This window comes from Sinocyclocheilus anshuiensis, unplaced genomic scaffold (genome assembly GCF_001515605.1).
Source record: "Sinocyclocheilus anshuiensis isolate Anshui unplaced genomic scaffold, SAMN03320099.WGS_v1.1 scaffold527, whole genome shotgun sequence".
Classification (NCBI taxonomy): Eukaryota; Metazoa; Chordata; class Actinopteri; order Cypriniformes; family Cyprinidae; genus Sinocyclocheilus; species Sinocyclocheilus anshuiensis.
The window spans coordinates 204,764-221,312 of NW_015548227.1; the positions used below are offsets into that span (position 1 = coordinate 204,764).

General features: G+C 37.0%; 1 protein-coding gene across 1 annotated transcript; it reads left to right on the plus strand.

The window, feature by feature from the left end:
* The first annotated feature begins 508 nt into the window (after positions 1 to 508).
* LOC107654409 (taste receptor type 1 member 3-like) lies at positions 509 to 7,301 on the plus strand. Its single transcript, XM_016441453.1, has 8 exons — positions 509 to 708; positions 795 to 1,095; positions 1,312 to 1,668; positions 4,040 to 4,456; positions 4,552 to 4,755; positions 5,434 to 5,554; positions 5,746 to 6,116; positions 6,647 to 7,301. The coding sequence occupies exons 1-8, from the start codon at positions 509 to 511 to the stop codon at positions 7,211 to 7,213; spliced, it is 2,538 nt and encodes an 845-aa protein (XP_016296939.1). The 3' UTR covers positions 7,214 to 7,301.
* Positions 7,302 to 16,549: the final 9,248 nt, after the last annotated feature.

The window sequence follows — 16,549 nt, forward strand, 5'->3', positions numbered from 1 at the left end:
GAACAGTAACATTTTTCTTTGACTCCAATATTTTATGTACAAAAGAATAACTTTATACCCAATGCATAAAAAGACATCCGACCTTTGCTGGAAAACAACTTTGCTCTAAAAGTGGGACAGATCTACAATTAACAAAATAGCACAGATAGAGTGAACAAGAGCTTTACTCTGTGAATTATCAGTCATTTAGAACTTGTTTGTACATTGAGGAGAGACCAGAACATATCCATGTGAAGCCGGAATGAAACTTGATGTAGACCCCTAATTTACATTCAAAGCACATGAAAGCTGATCACTGAAGTGGGGGGTGGGGCGTTTCACTCATTTACATGTTGTCGACTGACCGTCAAACCATCATAATCACTCGCCACTGAGGGAATCACAACACATCAAAACAAGAAGAGCCTAGGCAACACTTCCACTGAGGTCAGTCCAGCTATTTCACTTTCATTTATTAATTTCCATGATATATGCTTCTTCATGCATCCTGGATTTTCCACCCTCCAGGATGGCTAAGGAGTGGACACTTCTGTTGCTCTGTGGCATTCTGGGGTCTGGATTCAGCGAAAAGCCATCATGGTTCAAGAACATCTCAACAAGTCTTTTTAAATCCCCTGGAGATATTCTGATAGGAGGACTTTTCCCCATTAACGAACTGACCAGTGAACTGAGCAAACGGGTGAAGCCTGATGATCTTGAGTGCAACAGGTAAAATCTTGAAGGAAGCCACATAATCTAGGAATCTGAAAATGCTTTCCTCCTAAAATCACTTTTTTATCCTTCTGTTTTGGCAGTATAAGCACATATGGTCTGTCTCTCGCATTGGCGATGAAGTTCTCTTTGGACGAAATCAATTCTAAAGAGAATCTTCTCCCTGGGATCACACTGGGATTCGAGAGTTATGACACCTGCATGCAACCAGCCGTTGTCATGAGGCCCGTCCTCCAGCTTCTCACAAAGGAATCAACAGAAGAATTGGATATTGCCTGTAACTACACCGACTACAAGCCTCGTGTTATAGCTATCATAGGACCAAACAACTCCGAGTTGGTTCCAGTTATTGGAAAGCTGATTGGATTTTTCTTGATGCCACTGGTGAGTTGACATGAAGTGTAAGATTTAAAGGATGCAAAATGATTGTTTAAAGGATTGTTTTTGTAAGCAAAATACTTTAAAAATTAATATATTTATTTTAATATTTTATTTAAATTGTTTCAGCAAATTTATGCAATAATATGACAGGCATGACTGGCCTCTTAACTAGTAAGACATTCCTCTTGTTTTTGAATGTCTCTAATTGCGCATTTTTAGATTAGCTATGGTGCCACCAGCGACATGTTCAGTGACAAAGAGACCTTCCCGTCCTTCATGCGCACAGTCCCTAGTGATCGCTGGCAGGTTGCGGCCATGGTGCAGCTTCTGAAAGAGTTTAGGTGGAACTGGGTTTCAGTAGTAGGTAGTGATGATGAATACGGACAGAAGGGTCAGCAGCAGTTCTCCAGTATGGCCAATGAGGAGTCCATCTGTGTGGCATACCAGGGTTTGATTCCTGTATACAGCGATCCAGAGCAAGCGGTGAAAGAGATTCTCAATCGTATTGTGGACGCCAAAGTGGGAGTGGTGGTGGTCTTCTCTCTCCCCAAGCCGGCCAGAGACTTCTTCATAGAGGTGAAAAGCTTTATGTAATTTATGCAATAGATGGGTCACATTATGAAAACAAATTGTTTGGTCTTTTGAAGCAAAAGTTTGAAATACTGTGAAATAATGCTCAGAATTGCAAACTTCTTGACCAAATAAAACAGACCATTAAATTAGAAGTTGCAAAAGTACCTTGTTCCAAAATTAATGGATTCCCAAATATATTAACATGACACCTGTTACAGCCAGCTCTTAGGCTGCAACAAAGATGAATCCAGACGCTTTTAATGATTAACAAAACCTTTATTTCAACACAACAAAATAAACATAAATGTGATATAAACAAGGAAATGTGTCAGGGCTGGGAAGGCCACTCAGCATAACGCGGAATGTTGATCTCCAGAGATGATCGCCCAAAAAAATGCTCTCCGCACCAACAATGCCAGGGACATTTAACTCTGCGACCAACAAGTGTGAAGTGTGCTAGCCACACCCCCTCCAGGTGGCACCTAAAAACAAAAACCACAAGCACACGCACAGCCTAGGCTGGGACGTCACAACACCCCATAACAACTGCCGGTCTCAGTTTAACAAAGAGGTTCAAAGTTTCTCTTCCTCTTTGGAGGAACAAGCTGCCAACCTCTACCCAATCTGAGATCTTTCAAGAAAATGCTGAAGACACATCGCTTACCTAATCTACAAACATTAACAAAGGCACTTACTTTAAAATTGGCATTTTGCACTATGAATTTTGTTCACTCGTATGACAATTTGCTTGTAATGTTCCTCATCTACATTTAGTGGTTGTCCAAACAGAATGTTTTTTGTTTATGAACGTGAGTGAGCAGGTCAGTGGAATGGGAAAAATATAAAAACGCAAGGTCTCGAGACATGCTTTTTAAAAGTTGAACTAACTTGAGAACCACTGGTTTTTTGAATGCTGTGATGCATAAGATTCTGCAAAAGATGCGAGATGGGAGACGCAAGCGCAACGGTCAAAGATGTCCATTTAGCACGTTTACATGAAAAACAATAGAAGAGCAGCACACTGGAATGCAAAAACACATTATGGGTGAACAGTCCCTTAAAGTCAAAGCAGCAAAAACAGCCTGTTTAAATTTAAGGCTCAAAAAGACAGTGGAAAATGGTCACAAAACAAATTGTGAAATTATATTAAAGGTGCAATGTGTAATATTTTTGAGAATCTGTTTACAGAAATGCAATGTAGCATACAAATGTTTTCAGTGGTGTATAAATACCTTACAAAATTCACCGTTATGTTTTAATTACCTTAGAATAAGCCATTTCTATCTACAAACACTGCGGGTCCCCCTCCATGGTTAAGTCACCATTTTGCGCCGTCATGTTTCTACAGTAGCCCTAAATGGACAAACTACTCTACAGAGTGCGTTTCGTCACTGTTGTTCTTCTTCGTTTCTTCCTCGTGTTTTTAGAGGCAGCTTGCATCGTCTCTACGTTGAATACGCATGAAGAAGTAGTAGTAGTCTTCGTGTGGTTTATTAGAAGCAGAGGTCGTTCGTAGAAGTAAGAAATATTTGAATAAATGGAGGACCACTCGTATTATTTTGCACAACAGCCAACAGAGCGTCAATCTTCATCGTCAAAGAATGATGAACATGTAACAATAATATTCGCAATAACATATCGGTTTACTAAATAATTAATTACATATCATTTCTTAATTTATCTTTGTAAAGAAACCTCAACGCTTGACTGGCTACTCTCTGCTGTCTCAGATGACTACATCTTTGTCCTATGGCGGCAACAGTAGCTTCACAAGGGGAGGGACGGGGGGAGGGGCTAATCCGTTTATTGCAATTTGCAACATCACCGCTAGATGCCGCTAAAATCTACACACTGCAGCTTTAATGCAAGAAATGTTGACTGACATAATTAGGCCTCCAGGGAAAAGTATTAATATATATTTTAAGGCTGCCCCCCAATAGTCAACTAAATGTTAGTCGGCGAGAAGAGGCTTAGTAGACTAAAATTGTACTAGTCGTTTAGTGGCAGGAAATAAAAATGTCCGTGTCCGTGTCTTTAGGTAATTACAGTATATTAGACGTGCACATGAGTATCGATAGGCTATATATTAAAAGCCCCCCCAAGCATATATTTAAGTAATTAAATTAATATAAACATGTGATTAGCCAACTAATGCCTTAAATTAATGACTATTAGACTACAAAAAAATCTTTAGTCGGGGCAGCCCTATATCCCTATATATATATGTGTGTGTGTGTGTGTGTGTGTGTGTGTGTGTGTGTGCGTGCGTGTGTGTGGGTGTGGATGTATTCCTCTATTCTTCATTCACTGCTTTATATTCATAAGTCTACAGGTTTGGTGATTCTAAATGCTTTTGTGATGACTACCTGATCAGGTAATCAAACGAAACATGACAGGCGTTTGGATGGCAAGCACAGCATGGGCTCTGAATGATGCTGTAGCCACCCTGCCCGGGATCAATTCAATAGGAACAGTGCTGGCGTTTGCAGACATCACCAGACCTCTTCCCTTATTCACTCCTTATATCCATGAGCTCTTCACCAAAATGGAGGAGATGCAAATCCCTCAGCAGCCAGATACAAAAATCTCTCCTCTGGACAACACTTGCCCGAGATGTAGCGACCTAAGCCAAGCCAACGTGAGCATGGTACAAATAAAACTTGTGCAGCGGTCAGCTTTCAGTGTGTATACCGCCATCTACTGTGTTGCACATGCACTGCATGACTTGCTGGGATGCAATACCACCCACTGCGCTCTAAATCCCAGGACTGACAATGTTTATCCATGGCAGGTAATCACACACAAGCTATTATTTCTGTAAATCTGCTTGTTTTATCCTAGAAGATTAAGAGTGTACTAATAGAAGATCTATGGTCCTTTCTACAGCTGTTACAGAGTCTCCAAAAAGTTTCTGTAGATCTTGAGGGGGTCGATTTTAAGTTTGATAAAGAGGGTAATCCAAACTTTGGCTACGATGTTATGCAATGGAACTTTAGTGACACCACTGTGCACTTCGACATAATTGGATACTTTTATCAGAACCTCACAATTAATGAAAACAAAATAAAGTGGCACACGAAAAACGGAAAGGTATGAATGGAACATTAACACTGTTTGCACTTGAAATGCTATTTATTAATATTTATAAATGCTATCTATTTTCATTTGAAGTGCATCATATTACCTTGTTTTCTACCAGCCAATAGTTTTGACACACTTTCTCATGATCTTAAAAAGCCTTTAAAGGGATAGTCACCCACAAAATTTAAATTCTGTTATAATTTTCTCACCCTCATGTCATTCCAAACCTGTAAGAATTTCTCCTGCTGAACACAAAAGATTTTTGAAGAATATAGGTAACCAAGTTTCTGACGGTAGCCATTGATTTCCATAGTATTTTTTCCATACTATCGAAGTCAATGGCAACCATCAAATGTCTGGTTACCCACATTTTTCAAAACATCTTCTTTTGTGCTCAACAGAATAAAGAAACTCACAGGTTTAGAACAACATGAGGGTATGTAAATAATGACAACATTTTCATTTTTGGATGAATCTTTTATTTAAAGATTTCAAATTAGTCTTGAAGATTAATATAAATAACGCTTATATATGAATTTCTTGACAAAACTAAAATTGTGATTACATTTTTTTTTTACTATTCTAAAATACGTAAAATATTAATAATAGAGAATGGGTAGGTGTGTCTAAACGTGTGACTGGTGCATCCAAGAGCCAGCACCTCTTGACAAATGATCTCTGTAACAGGTGCCAATGTCCACTTGCTCCTCAGACTGTGGGATAGGACAGGTGCGCAGAGTTAAAGGCTTCCACTCTTGCTGTTTCGACTGTATTGACTGCAAGGAGGGAACCTTCCTGAACAGCTCAGGTCTGCCATTACACCAGCCTAGGTTTTCAAGTCATTCTAAACAATACTAATAAGGCTCTAACTATTGGCACTGACCATAACTGCTTTATCTAACACGCCTGTGACATCGTAGCAAATAGAACTGTGTGCATTTAAGAGCTTTTTGGTTTGATGTTGACTAACCTTTATCTGTCTTCTCTTTTGACTGGAAGATGACATCCAGTGTAAATCATGTCCTGCTGGCCAGTGGTCCACCCTACGAAGCACAAGCTGCGTCTATCCCATCTATACTTACCTGGACTGGAGCAACTATGAGTCAATTGGACTCATTCTGGGAGGAATTGTGGTTCTAGTGTCACATGTATGGGTAGGGGCTCTATTTTTCAAGCACAGAGGAACTCCACTGGTGAAAACTGCAGGTGGACCACTGAGTGGCCTTATGCTATTGAGCCTAGTGGGAACATGTATTAGCCTGGTGCTGTTCCTGGGTCAGCCAGGAGACATCGTGTGCCGTCTGCAGGAGCCACTAAATGCTTTTTTTCCCACTGTGGCCCTCTCAGTCATTCTGACCATTTCCCTTCAGGTGATCCTAAAAAAACATCAATGCATGTTAAAAGCTATTTTAATTTTTGCAACAATAATTTATTAGACAAACATTATGAAGACAAAGTGTTAACAGTATAGATTTTTTTTGCTGAGAAAAAAATTATTTATCATGACCACAAATTAAGAACTTATTCCCACGATTTGTTAATTCATGGAAGGTTTACTAATTCATTCCTTCATTTTATTAAAATCATGGCCATGATCTACAAATTTCTTCCCTAATTTTAGTAAATGTTGGCCATGATTTACTAATTTGTTCCCTTGTTTTAATTTCACTAAAACGAGAGAACGAGTTAGTAAATCGTGTCCACATATAAACATATCGTGGGAAGGCATTCTTCATTTGTGGCCATGATATATACTGTATATTTTTTCTGCATGTAATATGCGGGGCTTACATGTTGTTAATTAATATTACTCAGGACTAATTACACTGTTATAAAAACTTAAAATAAAGAGTAACTTCATGATTAAAAATGATATCCACTGTCATCTTTTACTTACCAGATTGTGTGCATCACAGAATTCCCTGAAAAGTCTTCTGATTACCTGGAGAACATACGAGGACGAGGAAGCTTGTTTGTGATTCTGGGATGTTGCGGGGTCCAAGCAGGACTGTGCGGTTGGTACGCCCAAGAGGCTCCCTCTCTGACCCAATACGTCGCCAGTTTGGAGGTGACCTACGTCAAAACCTTTTTGCGTTGTCCAGTGGAGCCCATGTTAAACTTCGGTTTGATGCTTGGTTTCAATGTTCTGCTGGCACTGGTGTCATTCATGGCCACCTTCATGGCTCTAAAGCCGCCTGGACAGTACAACTTGGCCAGAGACATCACCATCTCCACCTTGAGTTACTGTGTATTGTGGGTGATGTTCATCCCCATCTACACAAGTCTAAATGATAAAGATAAGTCTATCGCTCAGGTAGGAGTCAGTTTACTCAGTAATATAGGGTTGGTAGTGGCCTATTTCTTCCCTAAATGGCAGCTGTTGGTCAAACACCCAGAACTTAACACAGTTGATCACTTTCGTACATTTTTAGAAGGGGTCCCACCAACACCACCTGAAGAAAGCTAGAAGCAATTGCTAAATTATCATTTAATCATTAATTTTTTTTTTTTTAAATAAACTATTATGTTATTCCAAAAAATTCTCTCATATTACTTCACGCTTTTATATATATATATATATATATATATATCTCTAATTTATAGCAGACATTTCATACAATAATCCAAAAATGTCACGTTAATAAAAGAGAGAGCAAAATATTAAAATTATTTTAAAAATTATAAAATTGTCAGCTATTTTGTGTGTGTGTGTGTGTGTGTGTTTTCATGTGTGAATTATTAAAAACAATTGTCTCATATCAAATCTCAATGAAACGTTTAATGTACCATACTTGATGTGAAATGTTTGTACTCTTCATAATATTTAGACTATTTCATATTAGTTGTATAATGATAATGTACCCCCTATTTTCTATCCACCTTATTTTTAATGTAAAAACAGACGCGACCATTATGTTTATTCATAATTCAAAACTTCTGTTGTTAGCCAGATGTTTTGCATTCATTAAGGGATAGTTCACCCAAAAAAAAAGAGCATTTGCTGTTAATTTACTCACCATCATCAGGCCATCCAAGATGTATGTGACTTTTTTTCTTCAGTGAATCAGTAAAGAAGATTTTTAGCTGAAACCATGGTTCTGATTCATAAAATGCAAGTCAGTGGCTGCCCGTTTTTGAGAATAAAAAAATGCATATCAAGGAACACAAATTAATACCTGATGATATATTGAGGTCTTATGAAGCGAAGCGATCGTTCTGTGCAAAAAAACTGAACATTAGGCTACTAACTACATTATTTTCTGTAATCCAGAGCCTCAGGCAAACGGTTTGGAGTGATGTCTGATTCATGAACGAATCATTATTTTGAACCGGTTCTTTTTGGTGAACTAGTTGAACCAATTCACCCAATCGAACTGAATCGTCTGAAACAGATCGAGGCTCGAGCAGCACCGATCTACAAGTTACTCAATCAAATCTCACTTTCTGACGCCTGACAGTCACTTCGACTCAAAATTAGCCAAAACACCGGTGTATAAGATCCTATGATTAATGAATCATTCGGCGCTCCGGTTCCTCTAACAGTCACTGAACTGAGGAAACAATTCCGAGTCGGACCGGAGACCGATGAGCCGCTGATCTGCGCATGCGTGAAGCGAGCACTTGCATGAAGGGCCGAAATGAATGTTTTTATGGTTTCTCATTTTTTATTTAAAACTGTGAGCTGATGAAGACAAGTTTATTCACTTTATATGCTTTTGACATGCAAAACATCCACGTTTAACATCATTATTGGGTGCTTTAATAATAGTAATAAATAATAATTAATAATTGCGTAAATAGCTACGCTACATCATTGCGTGATTACGTAAACAAACTAGTGAATTGAACCAGTGCATTGTAACTGTCCGAAAGAACCAGTTCCCCGAAAAGAATTGGAAAGTGTAAATATGTGAATTATTATCATGCAGATTAATGTTCTTATGCAACCAGTTGTTTTTGTTCAGATGAGACAGGTCTACAAAAAGTGCACCCACTGTCATCTTTCTTATTGAAAATTGTATATTTTCCACCCACTTTTATCAGGGCAAAGCAGGAAGGTTTTTTTGTTTGTTTTTTCTAATTGAGCAAGATTAATCTATGTGCTGAAAGTATGACAACTCGAACATCAATTTAAACTAAATGAAAACGAGAAATGTTGCCTTGGAAGGGTGAGTAAATTATGAGAGAATTGAATTTCAGAAGTTCTTAACAACAAACAAAAGAGGGCAGCATTTAGCCATGTAAATGACTGACATCATACTAGAATTCCCACAATGCCTTCATATAATATCAAATATATCAGTTAAGTTTTTTTTCAGTACCACAGTTATTTGATTTCTTTGTTCTTTCTTTGTTTCTGTTAAGGACAGTTCTGCTTCAGAGTGACAGCAATACAAGTTTGTCAGAACAGCAATTTCCAGATACTGTGCTTTTAACTTTTTATCAGATCATTTTAGCAAATCTGTTTTGGAGACTATGTATCTCAGTTACTATATTTTGACCAATTGTGCATTATTTCAGCAATAAGGCACTTGAGAGACAGCAGTTAGAAGAGTCCTTTAAACTGAGAATATATTCACAATGCAGCATGACCATGAATTATTTATTGCATGTATACAACCATTTCTACATGAGATGTTAAAGACACAAATATAAGTAGCCTACCATTTTAAATACTTAATTAAAATGGAATGCCATTGACCAATCAGCATCAAAGACCCGGGAATATCTGATACACAGATATTCATTTAAAAAAAAACTTATTTGTAGTATTATTTAGGCATTTATATTTAATTTAATTAGCCTACTCATTCTTGAATTCTTGATTAAAAAATGTACTCTTTAATTTTAGAAGCACACAGTATGCTGGAGAGTATGAAGATGCATTGGCCATCACATAATGGTTATTATTTTATTATGCATTTTTTTCTGTGCTCAGTCTCTACTACATATTCTGTTTTATCGTGATAATTCGATGGTGGATAAAAAGGAAACTTAACCCTTGAAGGATTTGCGTCTCTTTTGATGCCAGCGCCGCTCTGAATACGCATTCTGAGATAATGCATCAGACGCAAGTCAAGATGGAAATTTAGATGCTTTGAAATTCGACCCCTTTTTAACCCCTTCCATTTGCTGCAACATGTTTTGTGCACACTGCGCACACGGTTACCATGACAACCCCCCCCCCCCTTTTTTTAAGTATACTTACTAAAATAAACTTGAAGTATACTACTTTTTGGTAAGGAAAGGGGAACGTCTCGGTCTCACCCACTCACAAGGACCGCCCACACTGCCAAAAAAAAATCAGCCAATCAGAAATCACACTGACACAAAGAAAAACAGTGACTACTAGAACTTTTTAGCTTTTTACTATCACTTCGTCTTATCTCATCCTTCCTCTGCTCTTTTTTCTTCCCATGATGCATTAGTTCCTTCCTCTACGTCTTTCTGCATTTTTGTTTGTTTTAAAAACTAGAATGTAAGCCTTCATTTATTATTTTGAATCTATTATTAGTGTCTGCAACTTCAAACATTACTGATTTAGGTTTAGTTTATTGACTAAAAAAGAAAGTAATACTTTTATTTCGCAAGGCCGCATTAAATTGATCTAAAGTGACAGTAAAGACATTTATAATGTTGCAAAGGATATCTATTTCATATAAATGCTTGTCATTGAACTTTCTATTCACCAAAGAGGTATTCCACAAAAATATTAAGCAGCAAAAAAACTTTTTAACATTGATAATAATCATTAGCCATTATAAATAATTGAGCATGAGTAATAATTGAAAATAATTAATCAGCATATTAGAATGATTTCTGAAGGATCATGTGACTGAAAACTGGAGTAATGATGCTGAAAATTCAGCTTTGCATCACAGGAATAAATTACATTTTAAAATATATTCACATAGAAAACAGTTATTTTAAATTGTAATAATATTTCGCCATTTTTAATGTATTTATTATCAAATAAATGCTGCCTTGGTGAGCATGAAGATTGAAAAATATTAATTATTCCAAACTTTTGACTGGTAGTCACATGTTTGTTTTGCATGTTCATATGTGATTTCTTAATTGACTTATTGGCTTATTGCTTTCAAACTCTGTGCACTTTTTTATCGACATATAAAAGGTTGACAAAAACACACCAGGCATATTCATTCACTGTTATCTTCAGCACCCAAACTGGCCCATATCCTGTTGGTTTTGACAGCACACTCTCCAGCCCTCAGAAACACATCCTGTTCGGTCACACACACTCTCTGTTTTTATCAAGTGTTTTTCATCCACGTCTGGCTGCATCTGCTTCTTATGGAGGCCCATTTCCGCCACTGAATAAAAAATGAAAAAGGTAAGTGCGACTTTTTAATCTCACAATTCTGACTTTTTTTCTCACAATTGTCAGATATAAACTTGCAGTTGCAAATTATAAAGTCAGAATTATGAGATGTAAACTCAGAAATGCAAGAAAAAAAGACAGAAATGTGTGATAAAAAGTTTTTATTTTTTATTCAGTGGCAGAAATGGGCTCCCATAGGTTCTTCATATCTGCACGTGTTATTCTACCATTTATTTATTTATTTGAATGGTGGTTGCTGAAGGCTCTGAGTGGTTGCTATGGTGTATTCATACAGATAGGCTGTTCTAAATGTTTGTTGTTGTTTTTTCATTGCTGTGCCATTGCTAGTAGATTCTGAGAGATTGCTAGTGTGTTACTAAAGCTCTTCTGAGTGGTTTTTAGTGCTAAGCCGTTGCTAGGGGGTTCTGGATGGATACTAGGGTGTTTCTATGCAGATGCTAAGCTCTTCTAAGTGTTTTTTAGTGTGTCGCTATACAGTTAGAGGATTGTTATGCAGATCTCTTCTAAATGGTTTATAATGCAGTGATATGCCATAGCTAGGGGCTTATGGGTGGTTGCTAGGGTGTTGCTATGCAGATGGCTCTTCTGTGTGTTTTAGTGCATTGCCATTCTATTGCTAGGGGGTTGCAATGCAGATGCTAAGTTTTTCTGAGTGGTTTTTAATGCATTGCTGTGTGTTGCTAGGCAGTTCTGAGTGGTTGCTAGGGCAATCTTTTGCAGATTCTAAGCTCTTCTGACTGTTTTAGTCTGTTACCGTTACTAGGGGTTTCTGAGCAGTTGCTAGGGTTTTGCAGATACTAAAGAGTCCATTGCTATCCCATTACTAGGAGTTTCTAAGCGGTTACCATTGTTTAGGCCGTTGTTTTGCAGATGTTTTTAGGCCGTTGCTGTTTCATTGCTAGGGGGTTCTGAGTGGCTGCTCGAGATTTTTTTTGCAGATGCTAAGCTCTTCTGACAGTTTTAGTGCATTGCTATGCCGTTATTAGGGAGTTCTGAACGGCTGCTAGGGCGTTGTTTTGCAGATGGTATTCTGCTGACTGTTTCTAGTGCATTGCTATGCCATTACTAGAGAGTTCTGTGTGGTTGCTTACCTGCCCAAGCAAAACAAAATCAATTTGCGAGTATGTTTTCAAACTATTATGGACATACGCAGGAAAAAATAAAATGTAACATTTAAATTTAAAATCTACCCCTAAATATGAGTAGTAATAGTGCTGTCTATAGACACCATGAAACCTTATAAACACCATGAGACACTAGACTCCAGGTATTTATATTTTAATTCTCTATTTTAATGGTTTATGTCTATATATTTTAAAATGGAAAGCTGAATTTTATGAGGATGCAGCTGTAGGGGACTTCCTTGTGGTTTGTTCCTGAAGGCTGCGTTCTTTGCCATCAGATCCTATGACTGATAATACACTACTCTCTTTACATCTTTATAAGGTCACTCTCTCTCTCTCTCTCTCTCTCTCCCCCTCTCTCTCCTTGCTTATTTTTCTTGGCAGAATTCCAAGTATTTCCTTCCATCCACAAAATGTGTTCCCAGAGGCCCTCCCCCGATTCTGATTGTGTTGTTAGGCAACCTGAGATCTTTCGTTAACCTGACCAATCAGGAGCTTTGTTTGTTTTTGAGTTGAGTTTCTGATTCTAGTTGTTAACTGATAAAACATTGCATGCCCCCTTACAATGTGATGTATGCAGTATACTCATTAAACAGAACACTGTGATTATGCTAATGTGGTTATGCTCGAAATCAGAGAAAACATAATCACAATAAAATATGTGGAGGACACATTTTACACACATGGATACAGTGTAATTGGATTTCTCCCACTCAGACCAAAGTACTAATGCTAATGCTGACATGTTACATTCATGCACAGTTTTAAACACATGATGAAGCCACACAAATCATATTTGAACAAAGCCATAGAATAATTTTCATCTGTCACCATACATACATGCTCTCATTGCATGATCTCATCAGAGATATGAGGGACTTCCTGTTGGTTTTAAGGTCCTATAAGGAGAAAAATACATTGAATTGTTTAACAAGTTTGAAAGAAACAGGTTTAACATATGTTTAGTTGTGAATATGCCATAAATTTACTATCAATCACATCACTACATGTGCCACTAGATGGTGGTAACAGTCACAGGCGACTGTGGTGAGAAGAAGGCTGCTGTTGCTAGGTGATCCATCTGTACCTGTTTGTCATGTCACATGGCTGTTCATCACTAATGCTCATATCTGTTAATCTAGTAAATAAGCACTTTTATTCTGTATAAAATATTTTCACTGACTTATATTATTTATTATTTATATATTATGATTATATGATATTTAGTTTATAGGCTACCATCTTTTAAGTGTCTAGTTGTGATATGATTCCAAGATGTATACAGCAGCATGTTTTTATATGATTATACATGATTTGTCTTGTATACTTTGAGTTTGGAAAATATATTTACATGCATAATGTCAACGAATAAGGTAAAACCGAGTTCAAGCAAGTTTGGATCATAATTTCACCAAAAAAAATTATTATGGAAATATTTATTAGATATTTATTTTATGTTTTATTTCTTTTTTGCTTAAAGCAAATGAAGGTTATGGCCATTTTATTTATTGTTTACGATTTTTCACAAAAAAAAGGAAGGAAGAAAAAAGAAAAAGAAAAAGAAAGAAAAGAAAAGAAAAAAAATTTAATATTGATTAAATATATATATTTTTTTTTTAGCGGGTTTTTTTTTCGTGACAACTAAGGATATTTTCTCATTACTTTAATGCTTAAATATAATTATATACTGTTTAAACTGCACAGTATTTATACTTTACAACTGCTTGGTATTATTGATAACTAAAGATAACAATTTCAATACCTATATTAGCATCCACATCAACGCACAATAATGTTCTGCTTTAATTATAAGTGCGTACTTCAGTTTTGTCATCTGTTAAACGTTCCAGCTTTTATGCTTTAATGCTCCAGCAGGATGGCTTCTGATTGGCTGTCAATGTTTTTATGAATGCATCAGCTGGGACAAGAACCATTCTGAAAGCAATTCCAATGATATTGTTCCTCATTATCATTATCAGTTGTGGTGTGGACTTCACTATTCGCATAAAATTAGAATGATTATTATCGATAGTTTATCCTTGGTGTGAACAGGCCTTTCGAGTAATTTTCACTGTAATGCAGTTATGACACCATTGCTATTGAGAAAAATGGGAATGCATTACAGCATGCAAATATCATGAAAAATCTTTTTCTTAATATGAAACATAGTTCTCCATCTCGAGATGTGACCTAGACATGTTCTCGAGAGATTCAGCCTCAAGTTCTGAGCTCTTTCTTTCTTTATTGGAGTAGGTAATGTGCTTGAAACTGTATTCAAAATTCAAACTTCTTGTTGAGTAGACCTTTAAAACCGATAACAGTGCCATGCATCTCTTGACTTCTTGATTTTCACTTCTGCTTTGCATTACAAATGTACATGCAGGTGCAGCTGTTAAATGTTTTTTAAGTACAGTTGCGAGCTCAGGCCTTTAGAAACTTCTCAGAGTTGGTGGATTCTTCTGAGACTGGACAACCAGGAGTTTATCTGCCGGAGAGACCGGTCATGAAATGGTTAACCAGAATCCAGCCCCGGAGAGCTCAAATTACTTTCATCCAGGCCTGTAAGGAAGTATGTTTGCAAAAGATTACAGGAGCCCTCCATTTTCTTGACCGTGTGCAGGGTTTTCATTCTGTGCCCTCATTTGAGAAAGCCATGACCGCAAAATTACCTCATTGCATATTTACAGATCTAAGTTCTCTGCAGAAGAGGCCTACCGATCCTGTTCCTCTCTGTCCCTGTTTCTGCATCTTTCTCGAACTGCCGTCCCTCCCCCAGTCAGTCCTCCATGTTTCTGTCTCTTGTCTCAGCTCCGCTTGCCCTGCAGATGGTTCTTTGTTGGAGCCTCACAAAGGGGCTGAGGTCAGTGTGGCCTAAAACAGACACATCGCAAACCCCCATCACATCAACTTTAGCTGCTTCTCTGCTTGCACTGCCTGCAGAATGATACAGTACTTACTTTAGTAGAGCTTGCACTTAACACTCAAGTTGCTTGATTTAAGCAAACTATTAAAAACTTTGATGTGTAACTAATCAGTTTGTGCTCAAAACATGAATGATTTACTAAATTAAGATGATGATTTGTTTGATGATAAAAGTCTTGCATTGAAGACTAGTGGACTAATCAGACTTTAACCCCACTTTATCATATTTGATACGCAAGGTCAACAAGATCAACATTTTGCGGAGAAAGTTGTACACAATCTATTACGTATGGAAGCTTGTTTCCGCCACTGAATAAAAAAAATAAAAAATAAAAAAAGGTAATTGCGACTTTTTATCTCACAATTCTGACTTTTTTCTCAGAGGTGCAAGATATAAACTCACAATTGTGAGTTATAAAGTCAGAATTGGGAGATAAAAAGTTGCAATTACCTTTTTTATTTTTTTATTCAATACTGGAAATGGGCTTACGCCTTCTGTCGTCAGATTGGTAGTTTTTTTAGGAAGTAAAAGGACTTTTAATATAATTATGAAAATGTCCCACTTTAAATTGCTATGCACATGTATTTTTGCTGTGAAATCTTTACTGATTTTCATAAAGTAAACATAATAATAACTTTAATATTGCTAGTAATATTTCAAGATGAGCTTTACTTGATTATCCATACTTGATAATCGAATACCATGTTACGAATATGACACTCAACAAAAAAATACATATATGCAAACTTTTTTAGATTTCTTTTTATAATTTGTCTAAATGTTCAACTATTCCATTTTATTATTTCATATGTCAGGCATTACAGGGTTAAAAGACCCGTTTAATTCGACCAGTTTCAGGTTCATCTGACCCCAATCAGACACGTTTATTCGGGACTGTTTGTATAAGACTTGTGCTCAAGTTCAACCTCATTGATGGAGTGCAATGTCACGAATCAAAATAGTTTTTTTTTTTTTTTTTTACTTCTACTTCAAAGGGGTCATATGATGCGATTTCAAGTTTTCCTTTCTCTTTGGAGTGTTACAAGCTGTTCGTGAATAGATAAGATCTCTAAAGTTGCAAAGACTAAAGTCTCAAACCCAAAGAGATATTCTTTATAAAAGTTAAGACTTGTCCACGCGCTCCTAAAACACCTCATTTAAACACGCCCCCACATGTCTACGTCACTGTGTGGGAAGACTTGTATAACATCGCCCAAATGTTCACACAAAGAAAGAAGGCATAACTTCTTTGTTGCTGCCACCGCCGCCGCCATGTTGTGACGACGCTGTGTGTTTCGTTGTGAAAGCGAAAATAATTTGTTTGGTCTTCCAAAAGAGGACACGACTAGAAATCAGTGGTTAAGTTGTATTTACAACGCTGTTCCAGAACAG